Source organism: Actinia tenebrosa, unplaced genomic scaffold (genome assembly GCF_029948245.1).
Source record: "Actinia tenebrosa isolate PJP-AT-01 unplaced genomic scaffold, QUT_ActTen_1.0 PGA_scaffold12__29_contigs__length_12842862, whole genome shotgun sequence".
In the NCBI taxonomy this organism is placed as follows: Eukaryota; Metazoa; Cnidaria; class Anthozoa; order Actiniaria; family Actiniidae; genus Actinia; species Actinia tenebrosa.
In genome coordinates, this window is record NW_028292572.1 from 10922989 (window position 1) to 10945435 (window position 22447).

General features: G+C 35.7%; 5 protein-coding genes across 5 annotated transcripts; 2 read left to right on the forward strand and 3 right to left on the reverse strand.

The window, feature by feature from the left end:
* Positions 1-106: 106 nt before the first annotated feature.
* Positions 107-7641, reverse strand: LOC116304571 (eukaryotic peptide chain release factor subunit 1). Its single transcript, XM_031714327.2, has 14 exons — positions 7333-7641; positions 6064-6239; positions 5389-5528; positions 4941-5079; positions 4537-4649; positions 4356-4433; positions 3515-3580; positions 3148-3211; positions 2875-2942; positions 2177-2264; positions 1825-1889; positions 1668-1740; positions 1442-1516; positions 107-1197 (listed from the first exon to the last, which is right to left on the reverse strand). Exons 1-14 carry the CDS (start codon positions 7428-7430, stop codon positions 1115-1117), a joined length of 1326 nt encoding a protein of 441 aa, XP_031570187.1. The 5' UTR covers positions 7431-7641; the 3' UTR covers positions 107-1114.
* A 1314-nt stretch (positions 7642-8955) lies between these two features.
* On the forward strand, positions 8956-10743 carry LOC148912246 (uncharacterized). Its single transcript, XM_089028172.1, has one exon. The coding sequence runs from the start codon at positions 9063-9065 to the stop codon at positions 10116-10118; it is 1056 nt and encodes a 351-aa protein (XP_088884298.1). The 5' UTR covers positions 8956-9062; the 3' UTR covers positions 10119-10743.
* A 645-nt stretch (positions 10744-11388) lies between these two features.
* On the reverse strand, positions 11389-13102 carry LOC148912247 (uncharacterized). The gene is made up of 2 exons (XM_089028001.1): positions 13097-13102; positions 11389-12949 (listed from the first exon to the last, which is right to left on the reverse strand). Exons 1-2 carry the CDS (start codon positions 13100-13102, stop codon positions 11930-11932), a joined length of 1026 nt encoding a protein of 341 aa, XP_088884127.1. The 3' UTR covers positions 11389-11929.
* Positions 13014-15244, reverse strand: LOC148912248 (uncharacterized). Its single transcript, XM_089028173.1, has 2 exons — positions 14781-15244; positions 13014-14233 (listed from the first exon to the last, which is right to left on the reverse strand). The coding sequence occupies exons 1-2, from the start codon at positions 15025-15027 to the stop codon at positions 13566-13568; spliced, it is 915 nt and encodes a 304-aa protein (XP_088884299.1). The 5' UTR covers positions 15028-15244; the 3' UTR covers positions 13014-13565.
* A 969-nt stretch (positions 15245-16213) lies between these two features.
* LOC116304585 (uncharacterized) lies at positions 16214-20010 on the forward strand. Its single transcript, XM_031714347.2, has 4 exons — positions 16214-16434; positions 16818-16866; positions 17948-18004; positions 19504-20010. Exons 1-4 carry the CDS (start codon positions 16387-16389, stop codon positions 19890-19892), a joined length of 543 nt encoding a protein of 180 aa, XP_031570207.1. The 5' UTR covers positions 16214-16386; the 3' UTR covers positions 19893-20010.
* Positions 20011-22447: the final 2437 nt, after the last annotated feature.

A 22447-nucleotide genomic window follows, 5' to 3' on the forward strand; every position in this document is an offset into this window, starting at 1 on the left:
AAATACCAAAGTGACCAAGTGAAACAGTGATAGATGCTAGGATTGATTGGAGCATATTCCTACTGGGACAATTAGAGCAAACAACTAAAAATATCATTATGTGAGATTACACAGCAATTTCATTTTATTTTCACATTTTCATAATAGTAAACAATTACAATAAATTTATACGATCCATCAACAAGAATTTTATAGTCTGAGATGTTAGCTAAAGTTGTGAGCTTGTGGGCCATAGCAACAGTAACTAAGGAGAGTCTGGACCATGATGTAACAACTAGGAATCAAGCAGTTTATCACGACATTAATTTTTGGCAAAAACCTAGACTTATTCCATAAGTCGGTGTTTTTGTTTTATTGTCGATTCTGGAATCAAAGACAAGCGAAAACTACTACTTATGGAATCAGTCTAGCAAAAACCATTTAATAAAAAAAAAAGGACTATTTTCCCAAAACAAAAATTACCACAACATATAATGTTACTGATCAGTAAATACTATTATTAATATTCGGTTTTTAGGCCCTCAATATTCTGACATGAAAAACGTTTTATTTTTGATCTGGACCTATATACACTTCAAATGGCTGCACGTGATATACATGCAAGTATGTTAATATCTAAAATGCTGACCAAAACATGATAGATCTTTATTCCTTTTCATAGTATTGCAATCCAAATGACCAACAAAAATTCAAGATGTCAGAGTTGTTAACTTCAAATCAATCAAATTTGCAATAGTTTTACAGTAGCTCTAGTTGCAATTTTTTGATTGACAGAAGCTAAAAACCCACACCTAACATCTGGAGTTGCCTTGGCTGCATAACAATAGTATACATAGCACAACAGTGGTAATTTTTTTCAAGAATGAAAACTTCTATGAATTACTTGTTTTGTGTTCATATTGTATCTTAAGATGGTCATCAGCATGTCCCACTATTGTTCTCATTTCTGGACCACTTTATAGACCCCTTGCATGTGACATCAAAGCAGCTCAATTTGGAGGACAAATCAAAAGAATTTCAAAATTGGAAACCTATTGTTATGTCCTCCAAATTCAGCTGCATTCCAATGTCCCGCAAGGGGTCTATTGCCAAGCAGTTCTTTAGTTAACTGTGTTTAGTATTCCTCATCATCGTAGTCTTCTAATGGTTCTCCCTGGTATTCCATACTCTGGAAGTCAACACGGTACCTCAGGATACCTGCAGAAATTGCAAACAGTAAGAACATTGTACTCCAAATCAATTCATCCTTAGGGTTCTTATTCCTGTACTGGAAACCTATTGTATTCTTTGTTAGCTTCGCCCTATTGTATAACTAGGGTATAACTTTTGATGTTTCTATTGAATTACATAAACTATGTCCGGTACATGAAGGAGGCTCAATAGGCACTTACTACTTCCAGGTTTAATAAAATGATCAGAAATCGTGCATTATGCAATTTACCTCCAATGCCACCAAATCCCCTACAGAACTGTGCACCTTCTTGGGATCTGTCTGTGATAATTTCAAGTGTTGCACCTGAATTTTTTTAAAAATAATGACAATTAAACAGTGATTTGAACTATGACTGACCTTACTTGGCTGATATGAAGTTAGTTCTTTGAAATACAAGTCAGTGATCATTGTTAGACTAATGATCTAAACTGGTCTTCCCTGCCAAAGTACTCACCAAAGGATTTATAATTATTAGCTAGCCATTCAAGAAGTGGGTTCTTCTCAACAAGTTCCAGTTCAACAGCAGTCTAAAAATAAATACCAGCGGTTAAAATTAAGTTTAAAAAACCTAAAATGGATTTTTTTTTTTCAAATGCCATAAGTTTGCATACGTCTGGATCTATGAAGTGTGTCTTGTCTTTTTCTTGCTCAGGATTTAAATGTAGGACTTTATCAACTGTAACAAAAAAGTGATTTGCAATTATTAACAGCATGGATACTTCTCAAACAAAGAACCTTACTCTCTAGGGAATGGCACTGAGATGCAGGGTAACATTGCACCAAGACAAATGAGATCTATTTAGCAGGTCATCATGACTGGCGTCTGGTTGGCCATCATTTTAAGCTCTGGGATTTTGAGTTCTTAACAATTATATAAAATTTGCTCTAGACATATACTCAAGTTCACACATCTAGTAATCATTTAACCTCAAATATTCACTATAATTTTTTTAAGCATCTTACCATCTATCTGGTGGTTTCTAAGAACAATACGCTGGACATCAAGATTTTCCCATACTATGAGAATATCCACAGCGCCCATTTCTAAAGCCTGATGGAATGGAATAGCACAAGTGGTAAATATTTCAAATCATCAACAATATAATATGAAATAATTACAACTATTTTCATTGATACTCACTGATGGAGACAAAAATTACAACAGGTTAATTAGCAATTGACTTCCCTCAATCAAATAAATCTTAGAGTACAGTTCCCTCCACATGCCTTTGTGGCTTTTGTGTAGTCTAATGACTTTATTGAAGAGATAGAAAGTGTGTGTGTGTGCTGCGTGCAGTTATAAAGCATGCAGAACTCAAGAGAAGTCTTAGGAGAAGCACGATGCGTAGGGGCATTTTCTGCCAATTCCCAAGAGCTTTATAACTCCACACAGCACAGCAAGCTAGGTTTTTATTTCAATTTCTTTTATCAAATACAAATTATGATAACCATTATTTTAGATAGGAATGATGCAACTGCAAGTGCATGCAAATGCTGTGTGCTCTTATGAAGCAAGTGCTCCCAACCAATCAGAAGGCGAAATTTATAACAGCTATTTTATAATTTACAGTAGACTATTGCTGATTAATGTGATGTGACTTTTGCTTTGATCCACCCATAGCAATGAAAAGTATTGACAATATGGAAAAAAAATAAAGTACCTTAAGTGTGTCTTCTACTCCAAAACAGTATTTTCCGGTATCTTGTGAAATTTCATCAAAGTACTTTCCTATAAGACAAATTGTCATTCTGCAGATCAGCTATGTGGTAACTATGCATCTGTTATGTAACCCATACTTATATAGACCTGAATACATTCTCAGTTATAGATGGTGATCTGGGGTTCTTGGGTTTATGCAATAAAAATATTCAATCATATATCTTAGCATAAACAGTTTACAAAGCGTCACCTTCTGTTATTTTCGTATTCTTACCTATAAGTTTCTTTTCTTGGATGAATTTGACATTAGCTAATACCTCAGATGCCAACTCTATAGCCTTAAGTAAAAGATAAATGACCACCTCCATTAAACTATGTCTTTGACACTCCAATGAAATACTAGCTGTGCAGCCAAACTGTTTCTGCAGGGTTTAAAACTATGGCCAGCCACTAGTTGCATTAATAATGACCATCCAAATTATTTTTAGCTCAGTAAAACCTTGTTTCTGGCTAAAGGTTACTGCGGTCAAAATGTCCAATTCTAATTGGACATTGTCTGATGACTGTTGTTTTTTTAAGCCCTGTTTCTAGAATTCCAGTTTAGACTTGGAGATAAAAAGTCAGAAAGCTGTCATTATTACCTGATTAAATCCATTTTCTCCACCATATGAAACATCCACTAATTTTAAAACTTTGGCTTGAAGACGCTAAAAAAAATAATGAATAAATTATCAACAAATCTTTTGATGTTTTTTATATTTAAAGAAAATGACTTTCAATGTGATCATTCATGTTAACAACCAAGAATCCACAAAATAATGGTAAATTATAACAATAACTTATACAAATAAGTACTTAGAGACCTCAAAAAATAATGTCAGATGAGAAAGATATCTTTAGACAGTATTTGAAATCAGGATGGTTTTAATTGTCATCTGAAAAACTGTTTTAACACTTCTGATCATAAGAATCACTGTAATAATGTCAGAACTAGCAAAACATGCCACTGTATGGTAAACTGTCCTAAAGGACTGTCAGTGGATGGTGAAGTAGTTCAATAATACTCTAGACAGCATAAAACCATGCATCAAAGCCTCACTGAGCATGGGGAACAAGCTGTCAATGATATATGTGGAGGCAATTTGGGGGAAAATTATGCTTTGCTTTGTTTCTTTATGAAACCGATTTGTAACAGTTTTGACAATGTTACATTACTGCAGTTTTCAATATTCTGCGAAATAAGAGATTTCAATGGTTTGTCGTAAATTTTTTTGCTGCCACCAGTCAAGAACATAAAAGGTACCGACTAATTATTTTTTGATTGACGGCAGCAAAAAAGCAAAAATGCAAATTTCAACATGCAGCTTGTAACTACCGAGTTTGCAGAATATGGAAAATTGCAGTAAAGTCTGCATATGCCCAAACCTTTTTGGTACGACGTTTATTTCTCTTGGTTTTTTTACAAATTTAATTTTTAATTACCTGATCAAACATATCTGACTGACTGAGTTCTGATTTGAAATCTGCAGACCCAGCAAGTATGAGACCTGTAATATTGGGCTAAGAAATAAAACAATAAATAGTCAAATCAGAATAGAGCATACACAAATTTAATCCACTTGGCACTTACAGTTTACCAAAACAAAAGTTTAAATCTACTTACCTTATCATTGGTAATGTACATTTGAACTGCTGTCTCTGCAACTTTTCGTACATAGTTGTGTCTCTTCTCCATTCTCAAACGTGCAAAACGTAAAGCAGACTGTCCACCACGCCCTGGAGTGACAAAATCAAAGTGATCAGTAAAGGTAAATTAAAGAAATATAAAACAGTTTTTCGTGGTTGATACTCTGATCAAACACTGCTGTGAGAACAAGAGAGAAGCGTAAGTAATTACAATGCAAAGGGGAGTAGTTTCCAGTTTTTCAAGTTCAAATCAGAGCATGTGCACGGGAAAAAATGACATGTGCGTATTTGATAATTTCATTAAACACGGTTTATTGACCATAAATCTAAGCATGCATTATATTCTGAATTATTTTATAATATACAATGAAATGCACTTGCCATGTTTCTTTGGTAGATCAACTGTAAACTTGTGCAGTACTTCTCTGGTATTTCCACATAGTGTTCCAAACAGAGCACCATTACCATCCATTACAATAAAACCAAATTTGTTGTCATCAGCTAGGAGAGCATTGAGAGCCTATGAGCCAAGCATATCATTAGTCAGGTACTAAAATATTTATATCATTCACAGTTTTCCAACAGCATTTCAGAATACACAAAATTATGACATCACAAATGTAGAGAACTCTGATTTTTCCAGAGTCCCAGGGGGCAAGATTGAATCATAATAGAGTTCAACGATAAAATTAAATGAATATGTTTCATTGTCATTTGATTTTATTCATCGTATAATGTATCAACCAGAATTTACTTATTCAGAACAATTTTTTTATTTATTTTATAAATTAACACAATTTTTTTTACAAAATATAACATTTAATTGTACCTCAGTGTGAAATTTGTTATCACACAAGTAAAGAGAAGTGTTGATTGGCTTGAAAGGTTCAAAATCAATGTTCACTTTCTTCTCCTTGCCGTCATCTGTGACAATGGTTCCACAATATACGACAAGTCCATTGGGAGGAACTGAAATGATATTCAAATTCACTTATCAGTATTCAGAAAATATCAAGTATCAACTAGATCAACTGAGGATATTGGTATAAAAACACAGCATCTGAATAATCCCAAATTTCAAACATCACTTTTATCAAACTCTGAAACAACCTCTGGGCTGACCTCAGTCAGGGTATGGCTAACTCACAGATCAAACCCTGAAACAACCTCTGGGCTGATCTAAGTCAGGGCATGGCTAACTAACAGATCAAACCCTGAAACAAACTCTGGGCTGACCTCAGTCAGGGTATGGCTAACTCACAGATCAAACCTTGAAACAACCTCTGGGCTGATCTCAGTCAGGGTACAGCTATGTGACAGCCTGATTTGAAATTCAGCGTGTCTGGGTTTGTGAATTGTTTTGACCATCCAGGCAAATTAGAAAACCAGGAGAAAAGCCCTGAATTGCTGAAATATCCAGGGTTCAAGATATCAGGAAAAACTGTATCACTGTGTAATACACCACAGGTATCCCAAGCCCCTAAACATAAGATTGTAAACATACCCTTGGAGTATAGCTTGAGACGCTGTTGTACTGATGTAATAGCACTGAGTACAGACAATCTGTTTACTCTGCTCTTGATATTGGAGGCAGTACCAAACTCATCAGCCAACATCTTAGAAACTCTGGACACCTGATCTTTTGGTGGAATTATCAATGAAATCATGCTTGTGCCATTCCTAAACAACAGAAAATACCTGATCTAAACAATACCCTTGATAACCAAACAAGGCTCATTTGATTTGAAACAATTATATTTACTATTTGAGATCAATGCAACAACGATAAGGTAATGTATTTTGATGCAAAAGTTTCTGTCAAATCCAGAGGAACTCCCCCTCTCTACCCCTACTCCCTACACCACTACCACTAAACCAAGCTTTGTCATATAGTTTAGTTGTCTAGCTTCCAATGTTTCCCAGGCAAATGTTATGTTTAACAAAGTGCCTGGTTGTGATTGGCTGAAATTGGTTTAAGTAGGTTAATAATAATGGTCAGTCATTGGACACTGTCTGGCCTGGAGATTGTTAGGTCAAATCTTTGCCAGTCATCTTGACCAGTAACCTCATTTCAGAAACGAGGTATGTCCTCGTTAAAACTAATTTGGCAGGTAATCATGGCCAGAGACTGACCAGCCAATACTTTAAGCCCTGTGTTTTGGATGCAAGAGACACCATAGCATCGATACATCTTCAGCCAATCAGAAGTGTTTATTTTCATGGCATATCATAGCAGTTTCCTTGGAAACACTGACAATAGGAATAATAAGGGGTGGTCATTTGACCATGGTTACTGTTTCCACTGCACTTAATATACAGAGGTGAACAAAAACTCTTGCTTAATCTTATCTAATAAACAACTTCAGAATTTAGGAGAGATGTTTGTTGAGGAATCAACTACTCATATATGACTACATTTAGCATAATGTCATATAAGCTTAAATTCTACACGTTTAAACGACTACATTTAATTAAGCTTATTATATACGTGCCGTCCAATGCAGTAGAAATTCCGCTACTAAAGATTAAATTTTATTCAAAAACTAACAATGTAAAGATAAAGAAAAATAAACTATCGTAATATAGAATCCCTATTAGTATGTAGACTATTGAAAAAAGAGTTATCCTATTTCTATTTGATTATTAGTTTAGATAATTTTTCCCTAACAAAAATTATTTCAAAAGACGCTGATGATTCATCATCATTATTCATACTCTACTCTTCTTATACGAATCGTAAGAGTTTCTTACTAATACTAAGCTAGTATCTTACCCTCTAGCAGCCTCTAAACTCTTAATCAGCTTCTTGATTTTCCATATTTCGACATTTCTGTCCGCTGCTTCACTACCATCAGCATTTGTATTTGACATTTCGAATTTTCACTGGTGAATTGACGTTCGTTAAAAATCCTTAAATTTAAGCTTTTTCCCAAAATAACTTAGAGTCAAACGTTTGGAAGGACTTAAATAGTCTATGTGGCAAAGTGAAATTCTAAATGCTTAAAGAAATCAAAGGAAATATCAAGAAAATTCAACCAACTTTGTCTTTCTTGTTCTTACTTTACCCGGCGAATTTGTGAAATGGTGCAATTTGTCCTTATTTGGAAACACGTGGGAAACAAAACCCTAATTAGTAGGGGAGGGGTAAGTACTTTGTGTCCAGTTCTCTTGAGGTGGACTTCCGCTTCCGGTGAAAACAAAAACAAAAGCTAAAAAAATCCCCTTTCAAATTAATTCAGATTTCAAAAAATTGCTTTGGTGTTTATTGCCAAAAATAACAGGATTTGTTCATATTATTCAAAGAAATTTTTATTTCGAAGTACGCAATAAGTTCGCTCTGCTTTTTGGTTGTTTGGTTATTTTAGATTCCGGAACTTACATATTTGCGAATTTTGCAATTTTCTTTAACAGTACTAATAAAAAAAAGTTCGCAATTTTCTTGATGCCGTATTAAATTATTTTAAAATTACATTATATACTAGTAAAAAAAAGTTCGCAATTTTATCAACTTTCATAATTTGCGAATTTTCGAACCGTATCATATTATATACTAGTAAAAAAAAGTTCGCAATTTTATCAACTTTCATAATTTGCGAATTTTCGAACCGTATCATATTATATACTAGTAAAAAAAAGTTCGCAATTTTATCATATTTCATAATTTGCGAATTTTCGAACCGTATCATATCATATACTAGTAAAAAAAAGTTCGCAATTTTATCATATATTTTTTACGGTTTTACAATCGATTGCAATCAATATTCACTAACGTGCTTATTGTTATTGTGTCGTCAGAAAGCGTAGCCTATTCGCCAGACAACGACCAAATCGTAACCAGACAAAATGTTAAAAAATGATACCCTACCCCAGACACAAAAGCCATACTATGGCAAGCCGAATGTAGCAATATTCAACGTTCAACCCCTTATTCAACGTTCAACCATATTTATTCAACGTTCAACCATATTTATTCAACGTTCAACCATATTTATTCAACGTTCAACCATATTTATTCAACGTTCAACCATATTTATTCAACGTTCAACCCCTTATTCAACGTTCAACCCCTTATTCAACGTTCAACCCCTTATTCAACGTTCAACCATATTCATTCAACGTTCAACCCCTTATTCAACGTTCAACCCCTTATTCAACGTTCAACCCCTTATTCAACGTTCAACCCCTTATAATTCAACGTTCAACCCCTTATTCAACGTTCAACCATATTTATTCAACGTTCAACCCCTTATTCAACGTTCAACCATATTTATTCAACGTTCAACCATATTCATTCAACGTTCAACCCCTTATTCAACGTTCAACCCCTTATTCAACGTTCAACCATATTTATTCAACATTCAACCACCCCTCCCCAATCCCCTCCCCAAGGTTTACTCGTTCCCGGTTTCCTCTCGGCCCGACTACAACAGCCTCGGGCAGAGGGGAGCCTAGGAACAAGGTTGAAGGCGACCTGGCCTAAAACAGAGCCCAGTGGTCTAGAATATGGCGGATACAGATCAAAAAGTCGATCTTGAGAAAGAGGTTCCAAGATGTTTAATCTCTATTCTCGAGAAAACAAAGGAAATTAGTCAGCAGCCATTTGATAGAGAGATTGCCGAAGCACATAGTGTTGTACTTGACATGGCTGTTTGTTTGACCAGGACACTGTGTGATTGCTTCAGCGTGGATCCAAGTGATAGAAATGAACTCGAGTTGTTGTCAAAATATCTAACAGATGTGTTGAATTCTTGGTCACATTACATCAATATGGGATCTGTCACGCCTACAACTGTTGCTGGGCAAATGGCGGCCACCAAGACTTGCTCTCTAAAACCTGGTAGGCCTTCGTATGATATTTCTTGTGAAACCCTTGAAGGACTTCGTGCACTAGGATTCAGTTGGACCAAGATTGCAGAATATTTAGGCGTTTCAAGATGGACAATATACAGAAGAGTAGAAGAATTTCATTTACAAGATATGAAAGGCTTTAGTGACTTGTCTGACGAAATACTGGATGATATAGTTAAAACATATTTGTCAACTCATGGATCAGCCACTGGCCAGGGTTACGTTGCTGGCTACGTAAAGTCACTTGGCTACAGAATTCAAAGGCAAAGAATAAGAGAAAGTATGGCTAGAATGGATCCTAAAAACACTGTCTTGAGATGGGGTGCCTTGGTGTCTCGAAGAACTTATCAAGTGCCATGGCCAAACTCTCTATGGCATCTTGATGGGCACCATTCGTTGATTCGTTGGAAACTAGTAATTCATGGATGCATCGATGGATTTTCCAGAAGAATAATGTATTTAAGTTGCAATTCAAACAACCTTTCAGAAACTGTTCTTGAACTCTTTTTAAATGCAATTAATTCTGATGGTGATCTCTGGCCATCAAGAATCAGAGTGGATCAAGGTGTAGAGAATGTCCTTGTATGCGATGCCATGGTGAAAGCTAGAGGTGAAGGAAGAGGAAGTTTTATAGCAGGTCCCTCAACTCACAATCAGCGCATTGAAAGGTTGTGGCGAGATGTTTTCAGATGTGTTTGCCATCTGTATTAGTACACCTTTTATGCCATGGAATCCACTGGAATACTCCAAGTAAATGAAGCTGTCCATCTTTTTGCTCTACACTTGGTATTTATCCCCAGAATAAATAAGGCAATGAATGAATTTATGAAGGCTTTTAATCACCACAGAGTACGTACAGAGAGAAACTGGTCCCCCATCCAGATGTGGACAAATGGAATGATGCATGCCAATAATCCATTAGCGCATGGATTGGTGGATGAAGAGCCAGATGATCTAGCCATGTATGGATACGATGCCCAAGGTCCATCACGTTCCAGACAGGAAAATAATGTGATAGTTGAGCCAATAGATCTTGATAATGAAGAATTAATAAAGGCATACGTTTTGGATAGGATTGATCCACTGAAGGAATCAAGTGAACTGGGAGTAGACATATATTGTCAGGTTTTAAGTCTCACTCAAGAGATAATTGAAGAAATGAAATGAGTATGCTATGAATAAAGATTAAAGTCACGAACCCCATGATTTCGATATGAATCTAATGGACTTTATGATGTAGGAGACCCTTGTTCTATTGTTTTCTTATATATATTTGACATAGTAGTACACCATAGCAAGCCATATTGCTAGTCTCCATTAAAAGTTTAGATTGTGATATTGAGTCTGAGAGCTTTAATTTTTCATACAACACAACCAAATTGATTCACCTGTAGTTTGTGAATTTATGCATAAAAAATAAAAAATTTCATAATTAACATCTCAGTAATCCAGGGTCTGCTGTAAGGAAGTTTTTTTTCTTCTAATTTCTCTTCTGTGTATTAATACTTTCATCCCCCCGAGTTCAGTTCCCCCTCCACCATCAACAAAAATCAATTTCTAAATAATATAATTTGATCATTAATTTTTTGGGTTCTGAACCTGTCATGAAAACTAAATACTCAGGAAGTGCCAAGACTGAATACAGGTTGTAAATTTTGGTCTTAATAAGCTGCAGGTTTAATACTAGAAATAATTGTAATAGTTTTCAACTGCATATTAAGTTGTTTTGAAATGCACATATGAATTGGTTGTAGAAAAGCCATGGCTTTAAATTGATCCTGGAATTGTTACTCTGCCTTGAATAACAAATTTTGATGTGTTTTAGAAATCACCCTTACACCCACCCTAGTTTCACATAATTTTCCTAAAAATGTAAAGCTGAAATCCTTAACAAAAAGGGGGTGCTAATTATTATTAATCCCATATCCCAACCAAAAACTGTTTATTCCAATCCCAGTTCAAATCCAACAATCTCGGCCAGTTTTACTCAATCCTCAATTTCATTTTCCTATTGTTCTTTGGTTCAAATATCCCAGTCCCATTACATGAAATCCCTCTTCCCAGGAGGCTCTAAGAAATGAAATCCCAGCTATTAGCAACCTAAGAATTGACATACCAGTAATTTCTTCAAAAATTAAAAGGAAATAACAAATAGATTTTTCAATAGCAATAATAGTTTCAATATAACAGTGCATCTTTTAGAGCTATGTATATCATAGTTAATTTTCTTTCATAAATATCTTCAACATTTTTAGAAAAATAAACAGTAACAACTTTTTGGTTTTAGCTTATATGTGGAAATTGTTTAAAGCAACACCAATATATCTCTTCGGAAAATTTAGAACACAAAAAATCAAACATTCAAGTTTACATTTCTGTGCTTTGCTTTTGGCAATCATATTAAAATATCAGAAGAAAATAAATTTCATCATTGTATTCTTGTCCTAGTTTTTTTCAATTGTGAATGAATCTCTTTAGGTTGTTCATGATTTATGTAACATTGAGGCAGGAGTTTCTTATACTCATGCCAGACCGAAATAAACATTAACAAAGGCACTGTCATATACATCAAAGAGCTCTTCTTCAGAAGGAAGAGGACAATCATGTGACCCAGTGGGTAAATACAATGTCTGGGTGCAAGTGTTTGAAGTAGGCACAAAAGCCCACTTGTTCTTACTAGTTGCAGTGGCGAAGCAGATGCTAGGTGGAATTGCAAAGCCCAGAACTGGCTCTTCTTCAGCACCAGTTGCGAATTGTAAGATATGTCCAATGGTGATGGCTGCCCTACGACCACTGGTAGCCTCTCGGACATACTTTAAGAATAACTCATAGACAGCCATTTCATACCTCTTTGCATTTGACCCTTCATCTGAGAAGGAAGGTGCAAGTAAGGAAATCAACTTTCTTCTTGTAAGATTATACGATTGAGAGGGTCGCATCAAGTGTACTAACTGTGGGACAGCCTTTGCAATTTGGTACAAGCCAATCTTTGCAAACCCCATACGTAGCTTAAGAATGCATATGCTGGGCTTGGGTTCTTGAAACAACTCTTGTAACATTGATTCATCCATAAATTTTGGTACTGGCCCATTTTGAAGCATGCTAAGAGCCATGATGATGCCAACCTTTATATAGTCATCAGAAAGCAGATTCCTCAATCCATTGTCAAAATATTTTTCTTTAATCTCTCTGAGGCATAAACGGAAGAATTCCTTTCTTGGCCCCCCATTATCATGTGCAACTTCACCATAAAAGGTTACTTGCAAAGTGAGCTGAAGGTTTTCAATCTCTTCAATTTCATCAAATGCAGTTTTTAACAAGTTTTGTCTGTTCACATCAATAAAGTTCACCTCTCCTTCCAAATTTGACTCAGTTTCAGTAGTATCAAGTGGTCGTCCCTTCACAATATATTTTTGTGCACATCTTAATACCTCAACTGGGTTAGTAGCTGTAAGCGTTTTAGCCTTGGGGCAACCGAGGAGGGCGTGCAGGCGAGATTCGTATCGACGAAAATCCCACGTCCCAGGCGTCGCGACCACTGACTAAGATGCTTTTGCGGGCGAACTTTACTGCGAGCGATACCAAATATTCACGCTACCAGGACGATCACTGAGTAAACGCAAATTTATTGATACCAATACGTAAACTGCAATACAACATTGTAACAGCTCACATTAAAAACTAATTACCAACATGATTTGAATGAGAAAACTGGCATTTTATGAATACATTTAACAACAACATAATAAATGAATATTACTCGCAAGAAAGATAATATAATAAGTATAATCATGGCATAAAGCAGTATAAAACTCATTTTGATAGCGTGGGCGTTTTGAGTTTTCCGAACAAAATATCTAAATAAGAAATAAAGGAGTACTTACATATCGATCCCGCTTGCCTCTAAAAACCAAGGATTTACCAAAGGAACGTATTCGAAAGGAGTTTGGATACACAATCAATATTTACGAGTAACTATTTGGAAAAAACTGGCTAATAGGGACGCTTATGGCCTTTTATATCCGCGTGGTGACGCTAAAGGATCATTTTACAACGCTAACAAAAGCGGGAATAAACAAAGAAAAACAATAACGTAACTAGGTATCGTAACTAGGATTAAACCATAAAAATATGATATTATGAATGTAAATAAGCTAATTAATAAAAGAAAGAATGAATTGAGGAGTTGTCCTTTACAGTAGCCTTGTCTGCCTCACATGCTTTCAAGCATTCTTTCACTGCTGATTCAACATCATAGTTCCCACCCCATGCAGACTTAAGTAGGTCGCCGTCATCTTCCTCTTGTGGCTTTTGAGAAGGAACAAGGCTTTCATAATCCTCTACATTTTGGCCATGGTTATTTTCCCTGCCATCTTGAGTGACTGGTGCTGGTGTTTCCTGCCTTTCTTCACCTTCTACATTGGGTTCACGATTTCTTCCTTGAATATAATCATCAAGCAAGCATTCAAATCCATCCTTCAGGGTTATATAAATGCTTCCCTGGCCTGCAAGGAGTTTTACTTCTTTGAAGGAGAATTCACCAGCATTTACAGGCTTTGACAATTTTCTTCTAATTGCTTTTAAAAATTCCAAATCCTGTGGAGCCACAGTTGGAAACTTTATAACAACTGCCTCAGCCAAGCATGCTCGAATGTTTTGTTCATTCATGTTAGAGTTCAGAGTAACAATGCCTCTCAGTATGATGGCATCATCTTCTAAGAGCAATGAATCACTCTCATTGAGCTGCCCCCTGGAATTTACAAGAACAAACTCGAAAGTCTTTTCCATTGGTTTAGCCTTTTTTTGTGCAGATGAGGCAGAAGTACCTAATAAGCATAAGCAATAGTTAAAACTTCTGCATCTAATAAGCTAATCAAAATTAAACTGGCTTTGTTACAGCATCCTTTTTACAAAATCAATGATTCGCCTTAACATCAAACTTTTTGGCAAAAAAAATATGATAAGCCCTCAACAACAATATTTTTTTCCAACCATGTAATATAATAATTTAAAAAAAATCTTTTTGCTCATACCCCCCCCCCCCCCCTCCCCCTAAATATAATGGTCTATCCCTAATCAAAAGGATACCGACTGTAGAAAGGAATGCAGACTACAACGTTTATGTTTATTAGCACAGTAGCAAACGTCTCAGTGTGCATACCACACTTCGGTGAAATCCATAGTCATAGTACTATAAAACGACGCTTGAATCATATGGAGGGTCCGAGAGCAGGACATACTGCAGTATATTTTATTTTTATTACGTTCGCGCAGCGCTACAAAATGGCAGCTTTTACCACGTGTAAGCCTGAGTCACGAAAACTACGATAGGTTTTGAACAATGGGATCTCCAAAGAAAAGTATAAACAATACCTGAAATGGCTCGCAGACGTTCTCGTCCATTTAAACGGGAATAAAGCCCTCTGTTTGTAGAGTTCTGGACCATAGATTGAGCTCTATTGACTGTTCTCCCGACCGAAGAAATAGCAGATTCCATTCTGCTAGAGAGACCAGTAGAAGTTGATGGATTCGAAGAACCATTCATCTGATTTAAGATCTTTCCTGCCTCGGTTAGGCATTTTGCCAGATCATCCAAGTATTTTTTATTGTTATTGTCCATTACTGCCCCAATCTCTATTATAACTATGCCCAAATCCAAACACGTGCGTAACCGATCAAATCTGACAACGTACGCGGTGTAACTGGGCTCTGTTTTAGGCCAGGTCGCCTTCAACCTTGTTCCTAGGCTCCCCTCTGCCCGAGGCTGTTGTAGTCGGGCCGAGAGGAAACCGGGAACGAGTAAACCTTGGGGAGGGGATTGGGGAGGGGTGGTTGAACGTTGAATAAATATGGTTGAACGTTAAATAAGGGGTTGAACGTTGAATGAATAAGGGGTTGAACGTTGAATAAATATGGTTGAACGTTGAATAAGGGGTTGAACGTTGAATAAATATGGTTGAACGTTGAATAAGGGGTTGAACGTTGAATAAGGGGTTGAACGTTGAATAAGGGGTTGAACGTTGAATAAGGGGTTGAACGTTGAATAAGGGGTTGAACGTTGAATAAGGGGTTGAACGTTGAATAAGGGGTTGAACGTTGAATAAATATGGTTGAACGTTGAATAAATATGGTTGAACGTTGAATAAACGAGCTGAATTGAATATTGCTACATTCGGCTTGCCATACCATACCCTATGGGGCGGTACATACCCGTATAGCAAGTTATAGGGGAGTACACCCCCCACCCCCACCCCCCCACCGGGCGACCAATGAGTAATTTCCGCAGAAAATCATAATTTGCATATAGGTGTTAAAACTAAGACATGACAAACTGATATACATTTCCTTTGTTTGAAGATTTGACACTCATACATCTCATAGTGCAGCACAAGGATAGACGCCACCAAAAAGCAGGGAAATGATATGATACGGCATCAGAATTCGCAAATTATGAAAGTTGATAAAATTGCGAACTTTTTTTTACTAGTATATAATATGATACGGTATCAGAATTCGCAAATTATGAAAGTTGATAAAATTGCGAACTTTTTTTTACTAGTATATAATATGATACGGTATCAGAATTCGCAAATTATGAAAGTTGATAAAATTGCGAACTTTTTTTTACTAGCATATAATATGATACGGTTCAAAAATTCGCAAATTATGAAAGTTGATAAAATTGCGAACTTTTTTTTACTAGTATATGATATAATTTTAAATTATTTTAATACGGTATCAAGAAAATTGCGAACTTTTTTTTATTAGTACTGTTAAAGCAAATTGCAAAATTCGCAAATATGTTAATTCCCGACTTACATTCGTCTTCAAAACAGACACTTTCAGTGTCGTCACACAACGCTTTCTCCCTTATTTGACAGTTCCTCCTAAACAAAAGACAGAGAGAAACCTAGAGACACTATTGCAAGGAAAAAATTCTTGTCCTCAAAAGCTACCTTCTTGTTTTTGCATTGCCAAGATGGAACGTTATGTCATCTTTTTTTGGTCTATGTTAGTAGCAGTGAAGGTTAGTAGCTAACGATGGGGCTTATTTTTTTAAAGTGTATCTCCAAAGAAAGCGCCAATATTCACAAATTCTCAAGGAAAATATTCGTTAGTCTTCAACGATATCCATGACACATCTGGCTCTCGATTGCAAAAATGAATACGCTTAGTTTATCGTTCTTTTTCTTGATTGTTTACCTGTCGATTTGCAAAATCTTGCAGGTATATTCTATACTTAAAACCGAAACTTCAAGCTTACACGCATTGTGCATTCAATAAATGCTTTATCAACACTTCTTACAGGAAATTAAATTTCTTATTTTTGATACTGTTGCATGTATTATTTGAGAAAGGTCACTAGTATATTTTACAAGAGTCTGCTTTTATTCCCAATTTCTCTAACAGGGTGAATTCTGTGGAAAACTTGGAGATAAGGAATTTTACTGCGAAGAAGGTGGGCATTTACATCAAGTCTATTATTATTCAAAGAGTCTTAACTAAGGACTCTGTAAAATATATTTAATAGGGACGTTTTTTGCAGGACGACTACGGGATAACTAGTTGGACAAACTTTTGTGTGCTTGTGAGCTTCGGTATAGTGTTAAAATACTGGGTAAAGCTCACGACCTATTAGTGGGAGATAAAATGATTTTAGATCCATATGTTTTGATTTATTATAGCCCTACCATATTTGAATACATTACGATTTAATATTCCGATGTGCTTTAGTTAATTCATGAATACATTAAATGTTTCGTTACGAAATTTAGCAGAAAATAAGAAACGATTCTTACGTAGTATAGGGAGATAAAATTGCAACCATATTTTTACCAATTTCTGAGATGCACTATGGATGTATTTTACAATTAAAATTGTATCAGTGATACATATATGTATAATTAGGCATATTTAATCACAAAGGCAAAAAATCATCTGTATACTTTAATACTGTCTATTTTAATATTTATTGACCGTTTCAATGACTGAACACAACAGAAAAATTTTGTCAACAGGAAACAGATAGTAGAATATAATATACCTCTGTAATAATAATTTTATTATTATTATTATTTTAATGCTATAAAGGTTGTAATATGAATTACAAATTCCAGCTGTCCTACGGTCATGTTGGCAAGGGAATGCTGCGGCACTGCTGATTGACAACAAGAGAATGATGGCTAACTAGAATTAGGCATTACTTTCACTTTCATGTCCATCATACAAGCCCCTGTTAAGAATAATGCTGGAATATCCCTGTATATGGATACTGTTTTCAAAAGTTTGAGTTTCCAAAAAAAAATAATAATCCCTTCTAACCCCCCCCCCCCCCCCCCCAAAATTTTTTTTTTTTTTCCTTTTGGCAATTTTTTGAAAGTCACTTTATAACACCTCAAGTACATCATGCAAGTGTACCTTTTTCATTTTTGCCCTGTTAAGTTTAGCCAACTCATTTTCATGTCTAAAGAAGATATGTAAATATAATTTATTGTGTAACATCTGAAGAAAAAACTCATTTATTTTTGCTATTTTTACAGGACACTGCTGTGGGGACATGAAATGTTGTACATATTACCAATATTATGAGATGTGGTGTAAGTCAATATAATTGTTAATCATCATGAATTGCATGCATATCCTTCTCCTTCACTCAGGAGTCACTATCATAGAGGTTCCTCGGAATACCGGTCTTTTCAATCCAAAAAGTCTTTTCGACCCAGGTCTTTTCGAACCACCTATATACACTACCGATCCACCTATATACACTTTCGATCCACATACATACACATTCGATCCAATACAGTTATGAAATATTTTATAGATGTTTAGTGTTTTCTTTCGGAAATATTACAGAAATATCGCAGAAGAAGTAAACCAATTCAGCAAGTAAACCAACTGAGGGAACCAAGTATCATGTGTGATCGTGTGTGATGTGTTATCACTTACCCCATTGTCACTATGTTTTCTGGCAAAATTACAACTCTAATCATTCTGTAAAAGACTGTTCACATATTCAGAAGAGCTTAAATTGATAGCCAGACAATGTCTGTCTAAAACTGGCACTCGTTGGGGCAATGCCTATCCGGCCAGTTCTCTCAATCTTTCTCATGTTCAAATACAGTAAAAACCTGCATATAAGAATTAATTAACCTCAGTTTTTTCAAGTTAGCCTAAACAGGTTCTTATATAAACGGTATTTAGTGTTAAATTGGGCTAACTAGGTTCTTAATTAGGTTCTTAACTTTTGTTCAAGAAATAAAGTAGTATTTTTGAATACTGTAGTCTGGTCTTTAATGTCCAATTATTACAGTATTCTTGGAGGCTTAGGTAATCAAATGTACTAAAGTATACTATTTCAATCTGATTCTGTTATAATAACCTACTGTAACCTTCACTGTAATCCTCAATAAATCTTGTACTGTACTGTATACAAAACAACAAAACATGATAAAATGTCAAGGTTTCTCTTTAAAATGTTCAATGACAGATGATTGGATTTTTAAAAAATAAGAACCTGTTTTAGGATTTTAGCCTAAAATGGTTCTTATGTGAAGGGTGCTTAAAAATGAAATTTTAGCCTAACAGGTTCTTAATTTTAGGTTCTTATATATACGCAGGGTTTTTACTGTAAAATAAATCTCTTTATCTAAGTGTCTAGTCTTTCTAGTGCTTTTGCACTGACTGGGGACACTTTTCACTCACACACACTACCACTACATTCAATATCCTATGCACACAATGCTCAACTCAAAAGTTGAAACAGGAGAACCTGGTGAAAACCCTCATAGCATAGGAGAGAACAACACATCAAACAAACTCAATTCACATGTGGTGACCGAAGGCTCGAACTGGCGACTCGGCCCAGTGGACTCACACTGGTGAAAGACAATGCATTAGCAGCATACGTCACCCATTCATACCTACCTGGCTGGTCATCTTATCTAGCCATTCAGCAGCTGTTCTTATTAGCGCTGGGTCATGCTCTCCCAAACGAATGGTAAAATTGGCTTTTAGCAATGAAATTCACAGCTGTAGCTGTTATATTATATACTTAGCCTAAAGTATCTTCTAATGACTTGTCTATTTTTTGCAGGGTTTTGGCTCCTCTGGGTTATCATCATATTACTTGGATGTACATGTGTATATTATAAAAGACATTACGCTGGACCTTATTCTCGAATGAGCAATTACTGGTATGCTATGATGAATGTACGACCTGCACAAACTACTAATCAGCCTGGGATTACTCAATTTAAACTGCCAACATACGAAGAAGTGATTCAAATGTCCCAATTGGGTCCGCCAGAAGATCATGAAGGAGCACCACCTCCGTACGGAGACTTCACAGAACAACAAAACAACAACAGTAGAGATGGTTTTACTGTGAATTCACAGCTGTTACAGGAAGCAAGTGTTAGAGGCCCTATAGAAGACATTCCACCAGAATACACTCCTGGAGTAGTTCCAAATAAAAATACATAAAAACTAATTTGTATACAAATTGGAAAAAATATCGTTAGCTTAAAGTCACAGAGTACATACTATAGTAGTAAATATTACGTTTGTACATTTGTAGAAAATAAAACATCACTTTTTATTATTAAGGTAAAATCACAATATTCTATACATTATAGGCAAATATCTGCTTGAATGAATGAATGAAACCTTTATTTTAAAATAAATAAAGCCAGGGTAGTCCCTTCAGAACTAATAAAAGGTCTGCTATCAATGAGAGCCTTGGCATAAAATAAAAGCCCTGGCTTAGGCCTAGAGAGACGTCAAACTTTCCATGCACCGAACTCATTAAAAACAATGGATATCAGGTGATAATGAGGCGGCATCCTTTGATGAAATTAAGTTCGGTGCATGGAAAGTTCAACGTTTGCCCTAGGCCTTAAATAAACAATTATATTATTATTTATATAACAAAAATAAATGCAATTTGTTTGTAATAGAGTGCAAACAATTAATCTGTGAAACACTAATAACTAAATAGTACAAAATAGTGCTAATTAAACAATAGAAAACAATGGAATTTGCATGAAATTGTGCTTTTTAGTATTACTAAATTTTCACGGTTATATTGTTTGCAATAATCTTAGATTATACTAGGTCCACCAAAAAAACATTTGAAATAAAACCAAAAAAAAAAAGCATATTGTTGCATTTCTTTATAAAAAAAGAGCTATTATTACAAAAATAATAGACTGTACAACTTCATTCGAACGTTAGCATATTGATAGATTTTATGGTTTTCTGACTGTCATGGGTTAGTTTCACATTGTATCTTTCATTATATCTTTGTGCCGACATGCACTTTAACCAAGTCTAGTTTTAGATTATGATTGGCACTGAACCAGTTAGAAAATAGTGCAAAAACTGGAGCCAATAGGGAGAGAGGAAAATCAGGCAATCCAATGGCAGATCCAGAATATTTTAGAAGGGGCTATGACTATTACATAGGATTTACCAGGGATGAAAGGAAAAGTGGGGTGGCTTACTAGACTACTGAGAAACTTGAGCAAAAGAAAGGTGACTAGCCACTCCCTTCACCACCCCTGGATTCGCCCCTGGTATCACATTGAACTCAACCAATCACAATCGTTTAATTTTGATAAGTTGTTGATAACATAACATAGGTTTCTTGTCAAAACATGTTTAGATCTTGGCTTCCTCGTCTTGTCTATTTGGCTCAAGACAAAATGCTTCATTTTGTTTCTACTTCAGGGCTTAAAATAACAGCCAGACATTGGATAATGTCCAGCCAGGACAGGGACTTTTGACCAGTAACATCTAGCCAGAAATGAGACATGACTAAGCTAAAACTAATTTGGCCTGTGATCATGAACAGCAACAGATCGGCCATTATTTTAAGCCCTGTACATTGTGATTGGTAACTTCTGTAAGAGTGGTCTCGGTTGGAACTCTGCACAGCAATTCCTGTAGATACCAACACCTTATAGATGTGCAATTTCTCATATGCAAGCATGCTGCCTTTATATGATGCATGATTGCTTTGTTTGCAAAACACACACTGGACCCTATTTCTGTCAAAGATCTTTCACGATTACTGGTATTTCGAAATCAGCCTCATGTGTACAAGAAGCTCCGACACGCTTACATTTTTCTTTTTGGTTCAGAAAGCCATGATGATCATCCATGATTTAGCCGATACAATCCTTGTTGGGCTGCCTGTGTATTCTGTCTGTCTGTCTGTCTGTCCGTCTGCGTTGGTTTGTTTGTTCTGTTAGCTGCTTTTGATCTTCAACAAATAGTGCTGTACTCTACCATCAGAAGCTCTTCCAGTAACCCACCTTGAGCAACACAAAATACAGGTACTTCATTTTATTATCAATCAAGCAAAACTTGTAGCCATGTGATGATAAAAGTAGAAAAATTCGTGCCTTATTATTTCCCGCCAAAACTACAGCGTAGCCTGAGTTTATTCACAAATATTCCTTGCTAAAACTCAATGAAAGTAAACTAAAACTATAAATGAGTTTAATAATAAGGATAAGGCACGAACTTGTCGGCACCTCTAAGCCGTGTTCTACGAAAAAAAAATTTTTTCCAAAGCTGGAACTTACTCTCAGTGCAAAACTAAGATATTTGTTATATTATTGTACGTACCATTGGCATGCCTTCCTTCTTTGCTCGATAGCCTTTCCCTCTGCTAGAAAAGCTCGATAAAGTAATAGTAACGGGTGCATTTTTCACGCGAACAAAAATAACAATATTTTTGCTTGTCAAACGAGCCGACATAGTATCCACAATGCATTTCCAGACGAGAAAACACAGGAAGCCCATATATATATATATATATAAATGTTTTTTTTTTGGAACATCATTTCACCAAGTTTTCCACCCTTGTCAATATATTCCAAATACTGAGCCTGCTTACCTTCGATTTGACTTAGTCAACTTGGAGATATTCGAGGACAAAATCAAGGGTTTCACTTCCATAGGAGGTTGGTACCGGTTAACCCCCACCCTCCCCTCTAAATCCTTTTTTTCCTCACAAGATGACAATGTTTAAT

Bases quoted from the DNA above. Each gene is read 5' to 3' on its own strand.
- LOC116304571 (XM_031714327.2), bottom strand. From the start codon at position 7,430: ATGTCAAATACAAATGCTGATGGTAGTGAAGCAGCGGACAGAAATGTC. The intron at 3,581-4,355 runs GTAATTAAAAAT...TATTTTTTTTAG, and splicing joins AGTCAGATATGTTTGATCAG to CGTCTTCAAGCCAAAGTTTT. The intron at 2,265-2,874 runs GTACTTTATTTT...CCATTCCATCAG, and splicing joins GAGTAGAAGACACACTTAAG to GCTTTAGAAATGGGCGCTGT.
- LOC148912246 (XM_089028172.1), top strand. From the start codon at position 9,063: ATGGCGGATACAGATCAAAAAGTCGATCTTGAGAAAGAGGTTCCAAGA.
- LOC148912248 (XM_089028173.1), bottom strand. From the start codon at position 15,027: ATGGACAATAACAATAAAAAATACTTGGATGATCTGGCAAAATGCCTA. The intron at 14,234-14,780 runs GTATTGTTTATA...TATGCTTATTAG, and splicing joins ACGTCTGCGAGCCATTTCAG to GTACTTCTGCCTCATCTGCA.
- LOC116304585 (XM_031714347.2), top strand. From the start codon at position 16,387: ATGGAACGTTATGTCATCTTTTTTTGGTCTATGTTAGTAGCAGTGAAG. The intron at 16,867-17,947 runs GTGGGCATTTAC...CTATTTTTACAG, and splicing joins GGAATTTTACTGCGAAGAAG to GACACTGCTGTGGGGACATG. The intron at 18,005-19,503 runs GTAAGTCAATAT...TATTTTTTGCAG, and splicing joins CCAATATTATGAGATGTGGT to GGTTTTGGCTCCTCTGGGTT.